The 23,167-nt window shown below is 46.2% G+C and overlaps 1 protein-coding gene and 1 long non-coding RNA gene across 3 annotated transcripts in view; one reads left to right on the top strand and one right to left on the bottom strand.

Moving 5' to 3' along the window:
• LOC141265915 (uncharacterized) overlaps positions 1-23,167 on the bottom strand; it is a 104,645-nt gene that overhangs the window by 22,625 nt on the left and 58,853 nt on the right. The window lies entirely within an intron of this gene.
• The window catches only part of NIPAL2 (NIPA like domain containing 2), a 192,014-nt gene that overhangs the window by 163,583 nt on the left and 5,264 nt on the right, over positions 1-23,167 (top strand). The window contains exon 11 of one of the 2 annotated variants that reach the window (XM_073679609.1): positions 10,946-11,006. The exons of the other annotated variant lie outside the window; for it this stretch is intronic. Within the exon in view, the coding sequence (XP_073535710.1) occupies positions 10,946-10,989 (44 nt within the window). The 3' untranslated portion in view covers positions 10,990-11,006. The remainder of the gene's footprint in view (positions 1-10,945; positions 11,007-23,167) is intronic. 2 annotated transcript variants of the gene reach the window in all.

The following is a 23,167-nucleotide window of genomic DNA, read 5'->3' as shown; positions in this document are numbered from 1 at the left end:
CTGTCTGAGCAGATTTTCTGGGGACTAGGACCTGGCATTACAGGAGTCTTTACCTCATTCTGCCTAGATCTCAGCCTCCTATCCACACGAACAGCTAATTGCATGGCATCCTGCAGAGTCTCAGGTGCGGGGAATGCAATTAGCAAACCCTTAGCCCTTTCACTCAGACCAGCAAGAAATAGACATTTCAGGGCAGGATTATTCCATCTGACTTATGAAGCCCACCTTCTAAAGTGTGTGCAATAAATCTCAACATCATCTGACCCCTGATTCAAATGCCTGAGTTCTGCCTCAGCAGATGAGATTCGATCAGGATCGTCATCTAATAGACCCATAGCAGAAAAAAAACTCTTCTACCGATCTCAAGCATGGATCATTAGGTTGAAGAGAAAAGGCCCACCCTTGTGGTTCATTGCGCAAAAGTGACATAATAAAACCAATGCGCTGTGATTCATTCCCAGAGGACCTTGGTCTCAAACGAAAATATAACAAACAAGCATTTTTAAAGGAAAAAAAATCTTTCTGTTTACCATAAAAAACATCCGGCAGTCCTACTTGGGTTCCACAAAATGCACTCCGGAACAGCTACTCACGTGTTGCTGGAGCTCGGGCACCTCCAGAGTCAACCCCTGCAAGCGACGAGCCAAATCCTGGACTGAAGCCATACTGATCCCCGTATAAATATTTTTAAGGCTGGACTTACTGTTATGATCTGCAACAAGTACTAAGGAAAGAAGGGGAAAGCTTTCCCTGCAGTAAGACTAAGCTGAATCCCTGCTATGTAGCGGGCTTCCTGTTCCTAGTGAACAGACCCGCCTAGTCCTAGGCTAGTCTGAGCGAAGACCTATAGATTAAAAGATAAACAAAAAGATAAACTGACAAAAAGGTACTAGAGGTCCCAAAAGGACCAAGCGAACTGACAGAGAAAGGCACAGAAGCACCTGGCTAGCAAAACAGTCAAACAACACTGAAGTCCAGCACAGCCAAAAAGGTGGAGCTGGAATATAAAGGCAGATGGTCACATGACCGCAAAACACAAGATGGGAAAAACAAACAGTAGGGTTCTAACAGCAACACTGATTGACAATCAATTTCACATGCTGTTGTGCAAATGGAATAGACAATAGATGGAAATTATTGGCAATTATCAAGACACACTCAATAAAGGAGTGGTTCTGCAGGTGGGGACCACAGACCACATCTTAGTACCAATGCTTTCTGGCTGATGTTTTGGTCACTTTTGAATGTTGGTTGTGCTTTCACACTCGTGGTAGCATGAGACGGACTCTACAATGCACAGAAGTTGCTTAGGTAGTGCAGCTCATCCAGGATGGCACATCAATGTGAGCTGTGGCAAGAAAGTTTTCTGTGTCTGTCAGCGTAGTGTCCAGAGGCTGGAGGCGCTACCAGGAGACAGGCCAGTACAACAGGAGACATGGAGGGGGCTGTACGAGGGCAAAAACCCAGCAGCAGGACCGCTACCTCCGCCTTTGTGCAAGGAGGAACAGGAGGAGCACTGCCAGAGCCCTGCAAAATTACCTCCTGCAGGCCACAAATGTGCATGTGTCTGCACAAACGGTTAGAAACCGACTCCATGAGGGTGGTATGAGGGCCCGACGTCCACAGATGGGGGTTGTGCTCACAGCCCAACACCATGCAGGATGCTTGGCTTTTGCCACAGAACACCAGGATTGACAAAGTCGCCACTGGCGCCCTGTGCTCTTCACAGATGAAAGCAGGTTCACACTGAGCACATGTGACAGACGTGACAGAGTCTGGAGATGCCGTGGAGAGTGATCTTCTGCCTGCAACATCCTTCACCATGACCGGTTTGGCATTTTTTTGGAGGGTCGCATAGCCCTCCATGTGCTCGCCAGAGGTAGCCTGACTGCCATTAGGTGGGATCCTCAGACCCCTTGTGAAACCATATGCTGGTGCGGTTGGTCCTGGGTTCCTCCTAATGCAGGACAATGCCAGACCTCATGTGGCTGGAGTGTGTCATCAGTTCCTGCAAGATGAAGGCATTGAAGCTATGGACTCGCCCGCCCGTTCCCCAGATCTGAATCTGATTGAGCACATCTGGGACATCATGTCTCGCTCCATCCACCAACGTCACGTTGCACCACAGACTGTCCAGGAGCTGGCGGATGCTTTAGTCCATATCTGGGAGGAGATCCCACAGGAGACCATCCACAACCTCATCAGGAGCATGCCCAGGCGTTGTAGGAAGGTCATACAGGCACGTGGAGGCCACACACAATACTGAGCCTCATTTTGACTTGTTTTAAGGACATTACATCAAAGTTGGATCAGCCTGCAGTGTGTTTTTCCACTTTAATTTTGGGGGTGACTCCAAATCCAGGCTTCCATTGGTTAATAAATTTGATTTCCATTGATGATTTTTGTGTGATTTTGTATATATATATATATACAGTACAGACCTAAAGTTTGGACACACCTTCTCATTTAAAGATTTTTCTGTATTTTCATGACTATGAAAATTGTACATTCACACTGAAGGCATCAAAACTATGAATTAACACATGTGGAATTATATACTTAACAAAAAAGTGTGAAACAACTGAAAATATGTCTTATATTCTAGGTTCTTCAAAGTAGCCACCTTTTGCTTTGATGACTGCTTTGCACACTCTTGCATTCTCTTGATGAGCTTCAAGTGGTAGTCACCGGAAATGGTCTTCCAACAATCTTGAAGGAGTTCCCAGAGATGCTCAGCACTTGTTGGCCCTTTTGCCTTCACTCTGCGGTCCAGCTCACCCCAAACCATGTTGATTGGGTTCAGGTCTGGTGACTGTGGAGGCCAGGTCATCTGGCGTAGCACCCCATCACTCTCCTTCTTGGTCAAATAGCCCTTACACAGCCTGGAGGTGTGTTTGGGGTCATTGTCCTGTTGAAAAATAAATGATGGTCCAACTAAACGCAAACCGGATGGAATAGCATGCCGCTGCAAGATGCTGTGGTAGCCATGCTGGTTCAGTATGCCTTCAATTTTTAATAAATCCCCAACAGTGTCACCAGCAAAGCACCCCCACACCATCAGACCTCCTCCTACATGCTTCACGGAGGAAGTAGAATCCATCCGTTCACCTTTTCTCCGTCGCACAAAGATACGGTGGTTGGAACCAAAGATCTCAAATTTGGACTCATCAGACCAAAGCACAGATTTCCACTGGTCTAATGTCCATTCCTTGTGTTCTTTAGCCCAAACAAGTCTCTTCTGCTTGTTGCCTGTCCTTAGCAGTGGTTTCCTAGCAGCTATTTTACCATGAAGGCCTGCTGCACAAAGTCTCCTCTTAACAGTTGTTGTAGAGATGTGTCTGCTGCTAGAACTCTGTGTGGCATTGACCTGGTCTCTAATCTGAGCTGCTGTTAACTGCGATTTCTGAGGCTGGTGACTCTGATAAACATCCTCAGAAGCAGAGGTGACTCTTGGTCTTCCTTTCCTGGGGCGGTCCTCATGTGAGCCAGTTTCTTTGTAGTGCTTGATGGTTTTTGCAACTGGACTTGGGGACACTTTCAAAGTTTGCCCAATTTTTCTGACTGACTGACCTTCACTTCTTAAAGTAATGATGGCCACTCGTTTTTCTTTACTTAGATGCTTTTTTCTTGCCATAATGCAAATTCTAACAGTCCATTCAGTAGGACTATCAGCTGTATATCCACCAGACTTCTGCACAACACAACTGATGGTCCCAACCCCATTTTTAAGGCAAGAAATCCCACTTATTAAACCTGTCAGGGCACACCTGTGAAGTGAAAACCATTTCCAGTGTGTTACACTCGTGCCCGGACTGACTGGCGTGAGCGTGATTAGTGATCCCACTGTACCATGAACCGAGGAGTGCCTGGAGGGGCGTAACTAAGTATCAACCCGATCCGACCAAGGTCGCACGGCGGCTCAGTCGACTCCGTGAACCAAGGAGGAACCGAGCAGAGGGACCAGGTGCTACTCCATGTCAGACCCCGGTCACAGCTGTTGACTCACACCGGGGAATGCAGGAACAGGCAAGTTAGACTGGCATACAGGCAGGTGGGTATTGGCAGGCACGGCTGGTATGCAGATAGGTGGGTACTGGCAAGCACGGCTGGTATGCAGACAGGTGGGCACTGGCAAGCACGGCTGGTATGCAGACAGGTGGGCACTGGCAAGCACGGCTGGTATGCAGACAGGTGGGCACTGGCAAGCACGGCTGGTATGCAGACAGGTGGGCACTGGCAAGCACGGCTGGTAGGCCGACAGGTGGGCACTGGCAAGCACGACTGGTATGCAGACAGGTGGGCACTGGCAAGCACGGCTGGTATGCAGACAGGGAGATACTGGCAAGCATGGCTGGAGTGCAGACAGGGAGGTACTAGTAGGTTGGAGTGCAGGCTGGATAGGGTCCAGTACAGACTGGGAGACAGGAACAGAGCCACAGATGCGGTAGACTAGCAGAGTAAAGCGAAACCGCTGGAGCGGAGGACAAGGCAGAGCAGAAAGGAACCGCCGGAGCGGTGGTCAAGGCAGAGCAGAGAGGAACCGCCGGAGCGGTGGTCAAGGCAGAGCAGAGAGGAACCGCCGGAGCGGTGGACAAGGCAGAGCAGAGCGAAACCGCAGGTGCGGTGGACAAGGCAGGGCAGAGCGAAACCGCATGTGCGGTGGACTAGGCAGAGCAGAGCGAAACCGCAGGTGCGGTGGACTAGGCAGAGCAGAGCGAAACCGCCGGAGCGGTGGGCAAGGCAGAGCAGAGCGGAACCGCCGGAGTGGTGGGCAAGGCAGAGCAGAGGGAAACCACTGGCGCGGCGAGCAAGCAGAGCCGAACGGGGCTGAAGGTGCAGGCAGAGAGGACAGGACTCTGTTCACGTGGAACGGACTGGAAAATACAGGAAGATGGCTAGAACACAGGAGGTAGACACGGAGGAAGGGAAAAGGGACAAGCAGAACCAGATACACACAAGGTGCTTACTATGAAGTATCGAGTGAACACAAAACTCACAAACAGAAGTACAGAGACAACGAGTTGGAGTTAGGTGCAGGTTCAGACACTGCAAGAAAAGGGAAGGTACGGACATAGAGACAAACAGGTAACAGGCTAGGAGACAGTTCAGACAGGAACTGATACTGCAACGAGATACAAGAACGAGCCTGGGTATACAGCCCCCAGAGTGGCGGAAACAGACTAGAAGTCACAGGTAACAGGTCTGAGTATGCAGCCCCCAGAGTGGCAGAACCAGACTAGAAGTCACAGGTAACAGGTCTGAGTATGCAGCCCCCAGAGTGGCAGAAACATACAAGATACAGTACAGGACCTGGCAATTCAGTTGCAAAGACAAACTGAGTGAAGGTGTTGCTCAGGCACCTCCTTCTGGGTGGAGGGGGTTTAAATATCCAGTGACTCACAGCAATAGGCTGGGGACGCATTAGGAGTGTGCCCACATCAGCTATAAGAATCAGGAAGTAACCGGGCCGCCGCCCTAAGCAATCAGACAAGAGACATGTACACAGCATGAACGGGAGCAAGGTTTGCTGGCCGGATTGACAGGTAAGATTGCGGTCTTGCATAGTGGGAGGTGGTGCACTATGCAAGTGACGCGCCCCTGGGCCTGTGTCGCGCTGCGTTGCGCACGCGGGAGCTTACCCGGAGCCGGATCTCTTGAGGGTTGTAGTCTCGTGGCGGTGATCCGGTCCGTGCCCAGGGAGTCAGACTAAGTGGCGCTGTATCAGCGGTAGATGATGGACGACTATGCCACCCGTTGAATGCAGCTATGGAGCTGCCGCTGCAGGGCAGACCGCTGAGGCCGGTGGAAGGATGGTGCAGCGTGGATGGTATAACCCCCAACGGGAGGGGTATGGCCTCAGGGCAGCCGACGTGGATGATGGGGGTAGCAGGAACCACTCAGAGACGATGCGGTGTAGTTCAGGGTCTTTACTGGTGACAAGGATAGACCCTCCTGGAGTACTGGCTAGCGGTTGGGGCCTGGTCAGTCCTTGAGCAGATGGGATCTCCCCTGGCCAGGCGGAGTTGTAGGCCTCCCAAACTAACGATACTCTTCTGGCTACCTTGCTAGAAGCGAGTATAAGTAGCCCACGTCCCTGAGTGTACCGTGTGGTGCTCACCCGTATGGCCGGTGACTCGGGGCCTTCTAGTAGCTTCCGCTCCACGACGGCGGTGCTGGTCCCATGCGTGTGACCGTGCCTTCGGGTTTCTTGGCCAGAGGACCTGAAATCCCCTGCCTGACGGATTCTGCTGCTGGGTAGGAGTTAGTCCCCACAGCCTCGGACTCCGGGTCCGGTAAGAAATCTTCTCAGTCAGGGCGAGCTCTGCAGCTGCCAGCCCCTGACTCTTTGTAACACTGCTCCCACAGAGCTCCTGTTGTTTCTTCCTATGCTGCTTCTCTTCTCTACTTCTGGCATGGCCCAGGAGCTGGGCCCAGCCGGAGCCACAGCTCCCTGTCAGCCCTCCTGGCTGAACTCTCCCTCTCCACTCCCTAACCCTGCCTCAGCCCCAGGTTTATATAGGGGAAGTTCTTCCCCTCCCAGGACTGGGCAGGAGGTGTGGCATGCATAGGATTCCTGACCAAGAGACCTCCCACCTGCTCTCAGACATAACACTGCCGTTACTGTGGAAACCAGACCCCTGGGGTGCCACATTTTCCCCTAGTGAAATTTAGTACTCCGGGACTAAACATATTTTTAGAAAAACATAACAAGGTATAAACAATAATAATACAATAAGAAAAACACATAAAGATGGTTACGGCGTGTCCGCAACCGGGTGCAGTCTTTGAAGAAAAGCAAGGTGTCCATTTCACCAAAACAGGGAGACGTAACCAGGTAGGGGTCTGTCCTGCCCCGAGTCCTTAACAGTCTTTTAGTCCATCCTGGGTTACGCTCCCCTAACTGTACAAAGGATTCCCGGTAAATCCACCAAGGACTCCTATAAATTACTAGAAACACATAATTATTTACAGGATATGGCCGCTCTCAGTCCTCGGCCAGTGGGGATAAGGATTGGCTGCTCACAGTCCTCAGCCTGGTAAGGGATAGGGGATGGCTGCTCACAGTCCTCAGCCTGGTAAGGGATAGGGACACACGGGGAACAATTCACTAATCCCAACGGGGACCATATTTTAATTAGCAGCAGTCCTTGTACCCTCACGGGTAACTATTTACAGCTCTTTATTCACGCTACTTCCCTTCAGTAGCTATGTCCTCTTTGTGCTCCCTCCTGAGGGTAGTCCTCAGACCCGTCCGGGTCCTCTTGGCTTTCCTCGTATTGGTAGTACTGCAGCTCCTCCTCGGTTAGCTGGGTTAGTATCTCTGCGACAGTCCTCCTCCCAGGTGGCCAGGACTTTACCTCCCTTTGGGCTGCCCCGGTTAATTGGGCCACCAGGATGCTCACTTTTTGCTCCTCTGTGAGGGGATACACCTGGAAGAGGCTATCCAGCTTTTCTCTAAAGTCATGCAGGGTATGTGACTCCCCTGAGTACTGGGGTAGCCAGGCTGCCCCCGGGATATAGGGCATGGTGAAAGGCATGACCGCAACAGCGGTGGCGCTGGCGGGGGTTGAAGCGGTGAAGCTCTCCTCCGTATCAGACATCCTTCTCCCCCCTAGTGGACCGTGGCCTACCTTGCGATGATCCTCTTCCGTAGGCCGCGGCTCCGCAGTGGATCGTCAGGGTTGAGGACCTTCCGTCGCGCTCCTGTGACGTCGGCGTCTGCTGGGCTCCTTCCAGGACCTTACGCAACGACCGGACGTGAGGCGGGGCTTCAGTTCTCGCGCGCTTTCGGAGTCCACGCCCCTCTTCTTCCCGTGCGGCGTCCTCAAGATGGCGTCCAATGGCGGGAAAACTCCACGTGTGGCGGGAAGAAGGCTGAAGATGGCGCCGGATGGCGGGAAAACTCCACCGATGGCGGGAAGGAAGCGGAAGATGGTGCCGGATGGCGGGAATCTTCACCACAGGTAAGTTTGAACAGTCTTTTTCAGGCACGCAGTACCCGGTGGTTGCGGGCACGAGATCCTGCCGACTACGCCAAAAGCTGACGCGCCCCTGGGCCTGTGTCGCGTTGCGTTGCGCACGCGGGAGCTTACCCGGAGCCGGATCTCTTGAGGGTTGTAGTCTCGTGGCGGTGATCCGGTCCGTGCCCAGGGAGTCAGACTAAGTGGCGCTGTATCAGCGGTAGATGATGGACGACTACGCCACCCGTTGAATGCAGCTATGGAGCTGCCGCTGCAGGGCAGACCGCTGAGGCCGGTGGAAGGATGGTGCAGCGTGGATGGTATAACCCCCAACGGGAGGGGTATGGCCTCAGGGCAGCCGACGTGGATGATGGGGGTAGCAGGAACCACTCAGAGACGATGCAGTGTAGTTCAGGGTCTTTACTGGTGACAAGGATAGACCCTCCTGGAGTACTGGCTAGCGGTTGGGGCCTGGTCAATCCTTGAGCAGATGGGATCTCCCCTGGCCAGGCGGAGTTGTAGGCCTCCCAAACTAACGATACTCTTCTGGCTACCTTGCTAGAAGCGAGTATAAGTAGCCCACGTCCCTGAGTGTACCGTGTGGTGCTCACCCGTATGGCCGGTGACTCGGGGCCTTCTAGTAGCTTCCGCTCCACGACGGCGGTGCTGGTCCCATGCGTGTGACCGTGCCTTCGGGTTTCTTGGCCAGAGGACCTGAAATCCCCTGCCTGACGGATTCTGCTGCTGGGTAGGAGTTAGTCCCCACAGCCTCGGACTCCGGGTCCGGTAAGAAATCTTCTCAGTCAGGGCGAGCTCTGCAGCTGCCAGCCCCTGACTCTTTGTAACACTGCTCCCACAGAGCTCCTGTTGTTTCTTCCTATGCTGCTTCTCTTCTCTACTTCTGGCATGGCCCAGGAGCTGGGCCCAGCCGGAGCCACAGCTCCCTGTCAGCCCTCCTGGCTGAACTCTCCCTCTCCACTCCCTAACCCTGCCTCAGCCCCAGGTTTATATAGGGAAAGTTCTTCCCCTCCCAGGACTGGGCAGGAGGTGTGGCATGCATAGGATTCCTGACCAAGAGACCTCCCACCTGCTCTCAGACATAACACTGCCGTTACTGTGGAAACCAGACCCCTGGGGTGCCACATTAGCACACCGCCAGGGATGTTACACAGTGAATATCTCTTGAAGCTCATCAAGAGAATGCCAAGAGTGTACAAAGCAGTCATCAAAGCAAAAGGTGGCTACTTTGAAGAACCTAGAATATGACATATTTTCAGTTGTTTCACACTTTTTTGTTAAGTATATAATTCCACATGTGTTAATTCATAGTTCTTTAAATGAGAAGGTGTGTCCAAACTTTTGGTATGTACGGTCTGTGTATGTGTGTGTGTGTGTGTGTGTGTGTGTGTATATATATATATATATATATATAATACATACATATACACACATACGGTACATATCCTTCCTGCTGGTTTTCCATTAATTGTATTAGATTAGGGAAAATTGTCTTCTTTTTGAATTTCGGAAACAGAACCACTAAGATCTATGAGCTGCATAAAGTATTGCAGCTAAAACTTTTTCTGATACAGAAGAATTGAAAAATATGGTAGTGGATTAAAAAAAAAAAAGAACTAACTTGTGAATGTAAAGTATCTTTCAATGTCTTTTTATTTCTAACTGGGGAACACCGAAGTAAGGCATAATAATCACATTGCATGACAAGTGGGTCAGATAAAATATAAAATATTGTCAAGAAGGCTTTCTATTACACTAGATGACGTTATGCTTTTCCTTGAAAGTACTTAGTGAAAAGCAACGAGAGAGTATCACTTATATTAAGGCCATGTTCACATGTTCAGTATTTGGTCAGTATTTTACATTAGTATTTTTAAGCTAAAATCAGAAGTGGAACAATCAGAGGAAAAGTATAATAGAAACACGTCACCCCTTCTAGATTTATCACCCACTCCTGGTTTTGGTTTACAACTACTGATGTAAAATACCGACCAAATACTGAGTGTGGTCTAAATGTGTGGATTTCCTGAAACAACAGGAATAGAGTCTAACATAGCCCTGGTGGCCGGTGTGAAAATTGCAAGATTTAAATTTATTTTTTTTTAAATAAACATTGTGATATGGAAAAAAATGTCAAAAATCAAAAAAATACATTTAACACAAAAACATGATTTTCGATGTAATTTTCTGAGGACACGTTCTCATTCAGCTACACGGATACAATTCTAGTACATATATAGAAAACATATAATTTTTTTATTACCATTTTTGAATTATTCACACTTTCTGATAATGAATATTCATAAGATACGTTCTCGCTGTAGGTTTATTTGCAGCCCTATTTAAAATCACAGAGATCAAGTCACGATTGATGACTAGTAACAATGCAGAAATCGGGTGAACTCGCATTCCTGTATGATCCTGTATACGTATTGGCTAATAGTTTTTTAATAAAATACAACCAGGTAATGCGCCATTATTTCGTAAAGTAGTGATACAATTTTGTACAATTTTGAGATCACAGATCAAGGACTACTAAAATAAAAGGACCCAATAATATAGCACCAAAAGAAGGGGTATGTTCACATGGATTTTGATGCTGATCCACTTCAAATCCCATGTTAAATACTCTGTGTGAAAATGCCCAAGCCTAGAAGGACAAAAAAGGGTTGTAAAAAAAAATCTTAAAGAATATGAACACCTTCAAGAAATATTTTTTTTATTAAATGCATGCATTTTTGGTTTAAAAACATGTTTTGCAATAGGGCGTTATCCATTATATAGGACGTTTGGCTTCTATGTATCAAAATACATGGCAGAATGAGTTAACGTTGAATCCATCAGTCAGCTTGTCTGACACCTCTGATCTCTGACTCTTTATCGATCTTCTTCTGAACCAATGTTGTAAACTCATTTATGACCACTTGAAAGTTGACTCTGTCTCCTCCTGCCTCTCATTTGCTTAGCCTGTCATTGGCACAAGGGTTGGGCTGCCTGCACCAGGGAGTGAAGGCTCTAAGAGGAAAGGTAAAAAACACATAACACAAGCCGAACTAATGAATGTGATCCCATAGCTGCTGACTAATCTAACCAAGTAGAGATCACTGCCCTTTAAAAAAAAAAAATGCTATAAATTTTAACTAATAGATCAACAGGGAAACCACGTGGTCCGTGATTACCAGCATTGACCATTTTTATGAGTAGTTGTCCTTATTGGGGTTTGTGCGCACAGGTCAGACATGCTGTGGATTTTTAAACAGAAAGTGAATACTAGCATTGTGCATGAGGTTTTGGGTTTTGTAAAATCTCATCGATAAACTACGCAACAAACATCGATTTGCGCTGTGGATTTGAAATGCGGATTTTCACCACTTGCAATGCAAAGGGTGAAATCTGCTTTGATTTGATGTGGGATTTTGACAAAGAACTGCCACTGTGAAACACAGTATATCTGACCCATATGGACGTCTCCTTTAACATTTGAAAGTGAACCTGTCACGTCCTAAAACACTATTAACCTGCAGATATGGGGTTAATCTGCAGGTTAATAGCGTTCCAAAGCTGCCCGGCTGCTGCACTGAAAGCCAGGCTACCGGGAGAAAATTAACTTTATTCCTCTCAGCAGCCTTCAGCTTTCAGTCATGGATGCACGGCCGGTGCGACATCAGTGACTGCTCAGTACATAGTGAGTACAGCTGTAACCGCACCGCCGGCATTGACTGACAGCTAACTCTGTAGTGATGCACCGCTGAGTTGGCTGTCTCAATCAGTGCCGGGGACGCGGTTACAGCCACCGCTCATTGTGTACTTGAGCGGTGACTGAAGCCGCACCTCCATGACTGAAAGCTGCAGACTGCTGGAAGGAATAAAGATAATTTCTTCCCAGCAGCTGAGCTTTCAGCGCAGCAGCCGGGCAACTTTGGAACGCTATTAACATGCAGATAAAGCCCATATCTGCAGGTTAATAGTGGACAGGTTCCCTTTAAGCTTGAATGTAGTTGTTCTGCAGGAGAATATACTAATAGGATCTCTTATTTAAGGGAATCTGTTCCAAGGTTTTTACTACCTAACCTGAGCTAAGCATAATGTAGGGGCAGAGACCTTGATTCCAGTGATATGTCACTTACTGGGCTGCTTGTTGCAGTTTTGATAATTTCCTGTTGATATCCAGTGGTGTGAAAAAGTGTTTGCCCCCTTCCTGATTTCTTATTCTTTTTCATGTCTGTCACACTTGAATGTTTCAGATCACAAAACAAATTTAAATATTAGAGAAAGATAACACAAGTAAACACAAAATGCAGTTTTTAAATGAAGGACTTTATTATTAAGGGAAAAAGAAATCCAAACCCACAGGGCCCTGTGTGAAAAAGTGATTACCCCCTAAACCTAATAACTGGTTGGACCACCCTTAGCAGCAACAACTGCAATCAACATAACTGGCAGTGAGTTTTTTACAATGCTCTGGAGAATTTTGGCCCACTCATCTTTGCAAAATTGTTGTAGTTCAGCCACATTGGAGGGTTTCCAAGCATGAACCGCCTTTTTAAGGTCATGCCACAGCATCTCAATCAGATTAATGTCAGGACTTTGACTAGGTCACTCCAAAGTCTTAATTTTGTTTTCTATAAGCCATTCGGAGGTGGACTTGCTGGTGTGTTTTGGATCATTGATCATTGTCCTGCTGCATAACCCAAGTACGCTTCAGCTTGAAGTCATGAACAGATGGCCGGACATTCTCCTTCAGGATTTTTTGGTAGACAGCAGAATTCATGGTTCCATTTACCACAGCAAGTCTTCCAGCTCCTGAAGCAGCAAAACAGCCCCAGACCATCACACTACCACCACCATATTTTACTGTTGGTATGATGTTCTTTTTTCTGAAATGCTGTGTTAATTTGCCAGATGTAATGGGACATACACCTTCCAAAAAGTTATACTTTTGTCTTCTCAGTCCACAGAGTATCCTCCCAAAAATATTGGCCATCATCTAGATGTTTTCTGGCAAAACTGAGATGAGCCTTTGTTTTTTTGCTCAGCAGTGGTTTTTGTCTTGGATCTCTGCCATACATGCCTTTTTTGCCCAGTCTCTTATGGTGGAGTCATGAACACTGACTTTAACAGGCAAGTGAGGCCTGCAGTTATTTGGCTGTTGTTGTGGGTTTTTTTGTGACCTCTTGGATGAGTCATCTCTGCTCTCTTGGGGTAATTTTGATTGGCTGGCCACTCCTGGGAAGGTACACTACTGTTCCATGTTTTCACCATTTGTGGATAATGGCTCTCACTGTGGTTCACTGGAGTCCCAAAGATTTAGAAATTACTTTATAACTTTTTCTAGACTGATAGATCTGAATTACTTTGTTTCTCATTTGTTCCTGAATTTCTTTGGATCGCAGCATGATGTCTAGCTTTTGATGATCTTTTGGTCTACTTCACTTTGTCAGGCAGGTCCTATTTAAGTGATTTCTTGATTGAGGACAGGTGTGTCAGTAATCAGGCATGTGTGTCTAGGGAGATTGAACTCAGCTCCCCAAAGATGTGATTAACCACAGTTAAATTATGTTTAAATGGGGGGGAATCACTTATTCACACAGGGCCCTGTAGGTTTGGATTTCTTTTTCCCTTAATAATAAATACATTCATTTGAAAACTTAACACCACTGTACAAGTGATTTTATCACTAGAGGACTAGTAAACCTGTGGATCACTAGTCCTCCATATTCATGAGCTCTGTATAACTCCGCCCACATCATTCAATGGCTGCTTTTTGTATACACTTTGCATAGGCAGAAAGCATCCAATCAGTGATGTGGGCGGGGTTATACAGAGCTCAGCATTCAGAGAACTGGTAGATCAGCAGCAAAAAATACATTGATTGTATCAAAACTACAGCAAGCAGCCCAGTAAGTGACACGTCACTGGAATCACGGTCTCTGTCCCTAAATGATGCTGCTCTCGGATAGGCTAGCAAAAACCTGGTGACCAATTTATCATTAATAGCCTCTTTTAATAAGGACGTCTTACTTATTTTCTATTACTGGTTTACAATTATTTTCTGCCTGACATTTGCCTACGTTGAAATAAAGAGAAATCACAGAAGTTTAATGACTAGCCCCCAAAGTGTATGAAGAATTGCCTAGTTCAACATAAGAAACCACAGATGGGATGGGGTTTGTCTGAAGGACATGAATGGGGGGGGGGGAATAAGAGGCCAAAAATAGAAATTTGTAAATAGCGATGCAGGTTTTGTTACAAAATTCAATTATCTGTCAAGAGCATTAAACTTCTGGTCCTAATCGGAACGTCGGCTCTGGAGCATGATCTGCTGCATCATCCGGAGAAATACTGACTAGCAAAGATCGGTGCTGAAGTGATAATTGTCCGGATAGCTGGCGAGTATCGACCTTGTTAAAAAAGGGTAGGAATGTAGTTTTTCATCATTACATGTTCAGAGACATTAGTCCATAGCACTCCATAAGTATGTTGTGATGATTTCCACATTGACAGCTGTTTGCACTTCCCAATTGAGGGCTCTCATGTTTTCCACACTTAGAGATTTCCACAGGCAGGGAATTGGGAGCGTTCCTCTTGAATGCAGCATACTATAGGAATCCCAATTAGTCCTGGGCCAGAGTAGGTCCCATAGGTAAAGGATTATCTCATTCAGTCTTGTGAGCAACAGTGAATCGTGCCAGACGCAGGATGAGAGGAGTATGGGCTGCACCAGTCTAAGAAAATATTCTTAAACACATAAGTATGGCCATTAAGAAATATCACGGGAAATTTTGTCACCAAAAAGAATAAAATTTGACATTCGTTATTAGTTTTTTTGCACGTTAATGCCAGGTGGTCTCATTTTATTAACCGGGGTGGTCGGTCTCTTAAACAAGGTGCGCATGTGTCATGCAAGATGTGGTAAAGACTTAGTGCAACACAAAGAGGGAAAGGGAGCCCAGACTCTAGGGAAAGGGGGGAGTGGAGACCTCCTAGGCTGATCTAGTATCACCCTGTCTCCACTAACGTCCCCATATTGGCTCTTCATCAATCGCCGCACACGAACCTCGCCCTGTCTTTCCCTGGCGTTGATCCCCACAGACCACTAAAGACAATAAGGGGGAACAAACAAGGGAAGATAGCTTAGCTTTTAGTCGACTTCAGAGAGATGAACACCGGTCCTCAAAGCTCCAGAGAGGATGACGTAATGCACTTGCTCCGAGCCTTCACAAAGGGTAATGATTATCGCCAGCACCTCCCTCTAGGAGACAGCAGGTATTTATACACCCAGGGTGTTAATTAGCCAGAGGAAGGTAGCCGCTGGGTCCTAGAGAGAGCCTCTAAGAAGTTGTCTGTAATAACAAACGTAGAGATCTCCTGCAACCAACTGCAGCGCGAATTTCTGTCACTTCTGACACACCCGTGACAGTACCCCCTCCTTTACGAGTGGCCTCTAGACACTCAGGACCGGGTTTTTCAGGATAAGAGGTGTGGAATGAACGAACCAACCTGGGAGCGTTCACCTCTGATGCTGAATCCCACATCCTCTCCTCTGGACCATAACCTTTCCAGTGCACCAAGTATTGTAGAGAACGATGTTGGAGACAAGAATTTTCCAATCCTCGAAATCTGGAACTCCAGATTACCATCAACCATCACTGGGGAAGGTGGTAGAGGCGAGGGCTCAAGAGGTTCCACATACTTCTTGAGTAAGGACCTGGGGAACACGTTGTGGACCTTAAGGGCCTGGGAAAGTTCAAGACGAAACGCTGCTGGGCTAATGACGGTGGTTATTTTATAGGGACCAATAAACCTAGGTCCCAGCTTCCAAGAAGGAACTTTCAATCTTATATTCCTGGTAGACAACCACACAAAGTCATTCACATTCAGGTCCGTTCCTGGCAAGCTTTTTCTGTCAGCCATATGTTTATATCTGTCTCCCATGATCTTTAAATTACTCAGAACACCCTGCCACACCGAGGAGATTGACGAAACAAACCTTTCCTCCTCCGGAACTCCCGAAGCTCCTCCCCCACTAAAGGTACCAAACTGTGGATGATAACGGTATGCACCGAAGAACAGTGACCTGCCAGTGGATTCTTGATGATGATTATTAATGGCAAATTCTGCCAGCGGTAAGTAGGATGCCTAATCCTCCTGATTTTCGGAGACTAAACACTTGAGGTAGGGCTCCAAATTCTGATTGACACGCTCGGTCTGTCCATTCAACTGAGGGTGGAAGGAAGAGGAAAAGGACAGCTGCACCTCCAGTCGAGAATAGAATGCCTTCCAGAACTTGGAAACAAACTGGGTCCCCCGATCTGACACCACATCAGAGGGAACCCCGTGAAGCTTCACAATCTCATTTATGAACACCTGAGCCAGTGTCTTGGCATTTGGAAGTCCAGGTAATACGTCAAAGTGAACCATTTTACTGAACCTATCTACAACCACCAAAACCACTTTTTTGCCTGCAGAAACCAGTAGGTCAGTAATAAAATCCATGGACAAGTGTGTCCATGGCCTACTAGGGATAGGTAGCGGAAGAAGAGTACCAGACAGACGGGCATGCGAAACCTTAGATATGACAGATTCTTATGGTCAATAATAACAGTAATAGGATGGACAGCCCCCTCCAACCAATGTTGCCATTCTACAAACGCCAATTTGATCGCTAAAAGTTCCCTATTACCAACGTCATAACTTCTCTCAGCCGAAGACAATTTTTTTAGAAAAGAAGGCGCATGGACGCCATTTACCAGGGGGCAGACCCTGAGACAACATAGCCCCAACCCCGACATCCGACGCATCAACCTCCACAATAAAGGTTTGGGAAACATCGGGTTCACTGAGTATAGGTGCAGTGGCAAAATGATTCTTTAAGGAAGAAAAAGCCTGGAGGTGAGCATCCAACCATTTGAAAAAATTAGACCCACTCTTAGTCATGTTAGTAAGGGGTTTCACAATCACAGAGTAATTTTGGATGAATTTCCGGTAAAAATTAGTAAGGCTCAGAAAAAGTTGTAGAGCCTTCCGGTTCTCGGGACGTTCCCAATCAAGGACTGCACGGATCTTCTCAGGATCCATCCGAAAACCCGAAGATTACAACAAGTACCTCAAAAACTGCACCTCCTGAACAGTGAAAACACATTTTTCCAGTTTGGCATAAAGTTTGTTATCCCTTAATATCTGGAGCATCTGCTTAACATGCCCCCGATGTGTCTCAAAATCAGGTGAGTAAACCAAAATATCATCCAGATAGACCACCACAAACCTCCCCACCAAATGATGGAAAGTACCATTTATGAAATGCTGGAATACCGCAGGTGCGTTGGTCAAACCGAAAGACATAACCAGACTCTCGAAATGCCCTTCAGGGGTATTGAATGCTGTTTTCCATTCGTCCCCTTCTCTGATTCTAACCAGATTGTAGGCTCCCCTTAAATCCAACTTGGAGAATACTTTAGCTCCTACAACCTGGCTGAAGAAATCAGAGAAAGAGGGTATGGATCATGGATGGTAATTTGATTTAACTCACAGAAATCTAAACAGGGACGGAGACCGCCATCTTTTTTCCTCACAAAGAAGAACCCTGCCACCACGGGCAAAGATGAGGGTCTTCTCCAGACTTTCCGCAATGAAATCCTTCATGGCTTGTCTCTCAAGGCCAGAAAGATTATACAGTCTGGACTTCGGTAGTTTAGCTCCGCGGGTCAGGTTAATAGGACAGTCATATGTATGATGAGGAGGCAAATCCTGACTCCCACTCTGAGAAAAAACTTCCTCAAAACCAGATAGAAAAGCCTGTAATATTTCCGTAGAACCAGTAGCAAGGGAAATATCTAAACAGTTCTCATGACTGTAATCTCCCCATTCAATAATCTCCTCGATTTGCCAATCCACCAATGGATTATGTTTAACAAGCCAAGGAATACCCAAAACAATAGGTGTGGGAAAATTGTCAAGGACAAGCAATGAACTGACCCCATTATCAGTTTTAGATTATGTACTGTACAATCTGAGGAAATGCTTTCTGTGGAAGTAGCGCCGAGTCGATGACGAAGATGGAAATAGGTTTAGCTAAAGGACGGCAAGCAAGAACATGAGTTTTCACAAACGCAGCATCAACCATGCTGACTACTGCTCCACTGTCAACAAACACAGAAATTTTCTCGGTTTTGCTCACTAGCACCACCTCTGCCGTCAGAACAAACCGGGAACTGCAGGTTGGCAACAAATGCACCCCTTGTCTATTCAACTCCAGACTACCAAGAGTTAATCGAGTCTCCTTTTGTTTAGGAATTGAAGGACAGGTTCCAACAAAATGTCCCTTTTTTCCACAAAAAAAAAACATTTTCTTGCAAATCTCCGGGGATGTATGATGCAGAGACACCCCCTAACTGCATGGGTTCCTCCAGCTCCCCCAGTGCTGGTTCACCCTTAGACCGCTCCCCCGGCAGAGGTACACAACCCCGACAAGAAGGCCCCGGAGAAGGTGGTCTCACCTCTATCCCAAAGGCGTCTATCAAGATGTGTGGCCAACGACATGGCAGCCTCCAAGGACTGAGGGGTTTCATATACTACTAAGGCATCTTTCAACCTTTCAGTAAGACCCTCACAAAATTGACTTTTAAGGGCGAGTCATTCCATTTGGAATCCGTTGCCCACCTACGGAATTCAGAACTGTACGTCTCCACTGCCCGATTTCCCTGCTGAAGGCGACGTAGCCTAGACTCGGTCTGGGTCATCATAGATGAGGGCCAGAGCCCTGAAAAAACCCTCCACAGACTGGAGACAAACCGAGTCCTGTGGTAAAGAAAACGCCCACAACTGAGGATCTCCCTGCAGTAGAGAGATCACAATTCCAACCCTCGTTGCTCCTCATTTCCAGAGGAGTAAGGACAAAGGTTAAAATACAGTTTGCAGGCCTCCTTGAAAATAAAAAGCTTGTCCCTACCTCCTGAAAACCTGTCTGGGAGGGCAACCTTGGGTTCAGGCTGGACAGGCCTACCTGCAGAGACCCCCACATTGGTGATCTGTAGTCGCTGCTGAGCCTCACATCGGAGGTCATTCACCTCCAGAGACAGACTGCGCAGCCGCTCTGCGAGCTCTGCAACTGAAACCATACAAAGGAGAAAGGAAAAAAAAATACACCCAGAAAACACACACACAAAAAAAACGGAAAGTGTCAGGGTTTTTTTTTTTCTTTTCGAAATGTGCTCGCCCTGTCTTTCCTTGGCGTTAAGCCCTGGCTAGGGAAGGGAGGGGGATGAGTGCTAGTTGATCCCCACTGACCTCTAAAGTCAACAAGGGGGAACGAACAAGGGAAGATAGCTTAGCTTTTAGTCGACTTCAAAGAGATGAACACCCGTCCTCAAAGCTCCAGAGAGAATGAAGTAATGCACTTGCTCCGAGTCTTCACAAAGGGTAATGAGTACCGCCGGCACCTCCCTCTAGCAGACAGCAGGTATTTATACACCCAGGTCAGAATGTTAATTAGCCATCGGAAGGTAGCCGCTGGGTCCTAGAGAGACAGCATCTAAGAAGGTGTCTGTAATGCCAAACGTACAGATCTCCTGCAACCAACTGCATAGCGACTGTCTGTCACTTCTGACACACCTGTGACAGTGTGCTTACAAGCAGTTCGCTTTACAGCTTGAAAGTGCTGCCTTGAAACTGGTTGGATCTCTGGATTCAGCTTCAATGCCTGCTATCCTCCTATGCTGCAGAGCAAAAGCTGCCTTTGCCTGACTATCAGAGATCAGGCAGATTAGGTTTGCGGCACCGCCATGCTACTGGCACGACCTGTTAATCTTCAGGCGCGCACTATCCCCTAGCCAACAGGAAGTTGGGAGGCAAAAGCACTGTACTCCTGAAGATAAAAACTCAAGAACACCCCATTAAAATGTTCACTACATAACATTATGGCCTCAATTCATTCATCATTTGTGGAGTTTTTAAATGTGTTGTCCACTACTAGGACAACCCCTTCTTGATCTAAATGTTTGGACCCGATAAAATAAAAAGCCTATACTCTCCTCTCGTGCCAGCTCCAATCCAGCGGTGTTGGCAATCGTGGTCCCGGGGGTTCTGGTGTGGTGGAATTGACACATGGTGTCCGGCGCCCGATCAGCGCTAGCGTCCCTGTCTGCGCCTTCTGCTGAATTGAACATGAAGAGGAAGTCCAGGCTGCAACTAATCTCTTCATGCTCAATTTGTCTCAAGGCGGAGACAGTGACACCAGCGCTGATTGGGCGCCGGTCACCACGTGTCACAACAACCGCACGAGAGCCCCAGGACCGCAAGTTTTGACACTACCGGGAACGGCACAGGAGGTGAGTATAAGCCTCTTTATTTTATCGGGGCCAAACATGGGGTATGAGAAGGAGTTGTCCAAGTGGTGGAAAACTTCGTTAAGTTCTATTTTATCTCTCTTCTATCATTTTGCATCAAATTCATCACAATGGAACACAATGTTTGATGAATTTGGTGCAAATGCAAAGAGTCTTTTTGGTCTATTTGCACTTAAAATGCGACTTTACTCCATAAGAAACTTTAAAACATTGCACTTTAGTTTTCAACTGCGCAAAAAAAATAGAAATATTTTGTACTGTACTATGGAACCGGAGTATAATTGTGTAAACATTTTGAAAAGTCTGAAATTATGAATTAGGCAAAATATCCGGATAATGAAAACAATGGCCACATTGCAAAACTAAAAAGTGACAAGGACAGAAAAATCACATTTTTACTCCAAAAAGAGGCGCAAAAGTACAGATTAATCGGGACCTAAATCTTGAAATGTCTTTTTACTTAGTGTTTTTTATGTCCCTGGGTTATATTTAGTATTGCAGCTCTGCCTTCAGCCAAGCTTGTATGAGCATATAAAAAAAAAATCATCCAAGTTTCATCCAGAAAAGACGACTTTGATCTCAGTTGTCATCCTTACACATCCATTTTTATACATAAATGGCTAATACAATTTACAAGACCAAATACAGTTGGTTAAAAATTGCAATGTATCCATAAAAATCTCATGCTATACAATTGATACGTATGGGATCCAAGGTTTTTTTTGCTCACCCATAGACGTGAATATGCAAGCCTCATCCAAAATATGGAAGACACTATTGCATGCCGTGATTTTTTTTTCACGCGCAGATTGGATTTGTGTGAAAAAAAGCAACATTCATCTGAATATTCAGTTGAATAATATTTTTCCTAGTGTTGTCAATTATTTCAGCACTCGGACCAAAAATACAGTTGTGTGAACTTCGCTTTACTCAGATGAATGTACCAGAAACAATGGCAATGTCTTAGCGATAAAGTAGATTTTATACTTGGAAGGGAAAACCTTTTTCTATTAAATATCTAAAACAGCAGGTTTAACAGGTTTTCCAGTTTCGGAAAAACACTCTTCCCCTAGAAGTTTTTTGTTTTTTTAAAGTGCTTTATTCAGCTGGTCCAGTGCTGAGTGTCCGATGCAGCTCCCTTTTATGTTCTTGTCTGCAGTGCTGACATCATGTCAACAGTGTTGCAGCCAATCACTGAGTTTGGCGATTTTATTCGAGTTGACAGTATGAGCCGTTCAGGGACACATAGCTGACCGATTGACTGCAGCGTTGGAAACTACAACATATTGGGAGGAGTTGAGTAATGTCAGAAAAGCCAGAGTTGAGTGAAACCAAAAAAAAACTTTAAAGCTATGTTCCCACGATGAGTTTTTGGTGAGATTTTTTACACAGTGTATTGTCACTACATAACGCAGCCTCTTATAGTTCCAGCAAAGTGGATGGGATTTATAGAATCTCCTGCCCACTGTGTTGTTGTTTTTCACACAGCGTAAACTGACCTGCGCTGCATGTTTCAAATCCGCAACATGTCATTTTCTCTTGCGGGTACGCTGAGTTTTCTGTGCGGATTTTCCCATAGAATTACATTTGGATGCAGAAAGTCTGCAGGTAAAATACGTACAGTAGTGTTCAAAATGATAGCTGTCCAATATGACTAACCAGATTGATCACTGTTTTTGGTATAAATTATATCACCACATATCAAACAATTTACCAGTTGGTGCAATAGATTCTAAGAAAACCAACAGACTCCGCATTCATGATGTTTTTGAGTCTGTGTATTTGAATAATTAATTGAAAGGGGGTGTGTTCAAAATAATAGCAGTGTGGAGTTCAATTAGTGAGGTCAAACATTCTGTGAAGAAACAGATGTGAATCAGGTGAATTTAAGGGTGAAGCCAGCACATGTTGTACATGCATTTCTCCTTGAAAGCCTAAGAAATATGGGTCGTTCGAGACATTGTTCAGAAGAACAGCGTACTTTGATTAAAAAGTTGATTGGAGAGGGTAAAACTTATAAAGAAGTCCAGACAATGATAGGTTGTTCAGCTAAAATGATCTCCAATGCTTTAAAATGGAAAGCAAAACCAGAGAGACGTGGAAGAAAATGGAAGACTACCAATCGAATGGATGGAAGAATTAAAATGGAAAGCAAAACCAGAGAGACGTGGAAGAAAATGGAAGACTACCATTCGAATGGATGGAAGAATAGCCAGAATGGCAAAGGCTGAGCCAATAATCAGTTCCATGATGATCAAAGACAGTCTCAAGTTATCTGTGAGTACTGTGACAGTTAGAAGACTCCTGTGTGAAGCTAATCTCTTAGCAAGAAGTCCCCGCAAAGTTCCACTGTTAAAAAAAGACATGTACTGAAGCGGATACAATTTGCCAAAAAACACATCAACTGGCCTAAAGAGAAATGGAGAAACATTTTGTGGACTGATGAAAGTAAAATTGTTCTTTTTGGGTCCAAGGTCCGCAGACAGTTCGTCAGACTACCCCCAAACTCTGCATTCAAGCCACAGTACACTCTGAAGACAGTGATGCATGGTAGTGCAAGCATCATGATATGGCATGTTTCTCTTACTATGGTGCCGGTCTTATTTACCGCATAACAGGGATTATGGACCAGTTTGCATATATTAAAATATTTGAAGAGGTCATGTTGCCTTACGCTGAAGGAGATATGCCTTTGAAATGGGTGTTTCAACAAGACAATGACCCTAAACACAGCAGTAAACAAGCAAAATCTTGGTTCCAGTCCAACAAAATTGAGGTTATGGAGTGGCCAGGCCAATCTCCGGACCTTAATGCGATAGAACACTTGTGGGGTGACATCAAAAA

The sequence above is a fragment of the Phyllobates terribilis genome, unplaced genomic scaffold, assembly GCF_046119375.1.
Source record: "Phyllobates terribilis strain yellow unplaced genomic scaffold, ASM4611937v1 Scaffold_4__5_contigs__length_816908805, whole genome shotgun sequence".
Taxonomy (NCBI): domain Eukaryota; kingdom Metazoa; phylum Chordata; class Amphibia; order Anura; family Dendrobatidae; genus Phyllobates; species Phyllobates terribilis.
The sequence above is the reverse complement of the archived record's forward strand: the minus strand, read 5'-3'. Positions and strand labels throughout refer to the sequence as shown.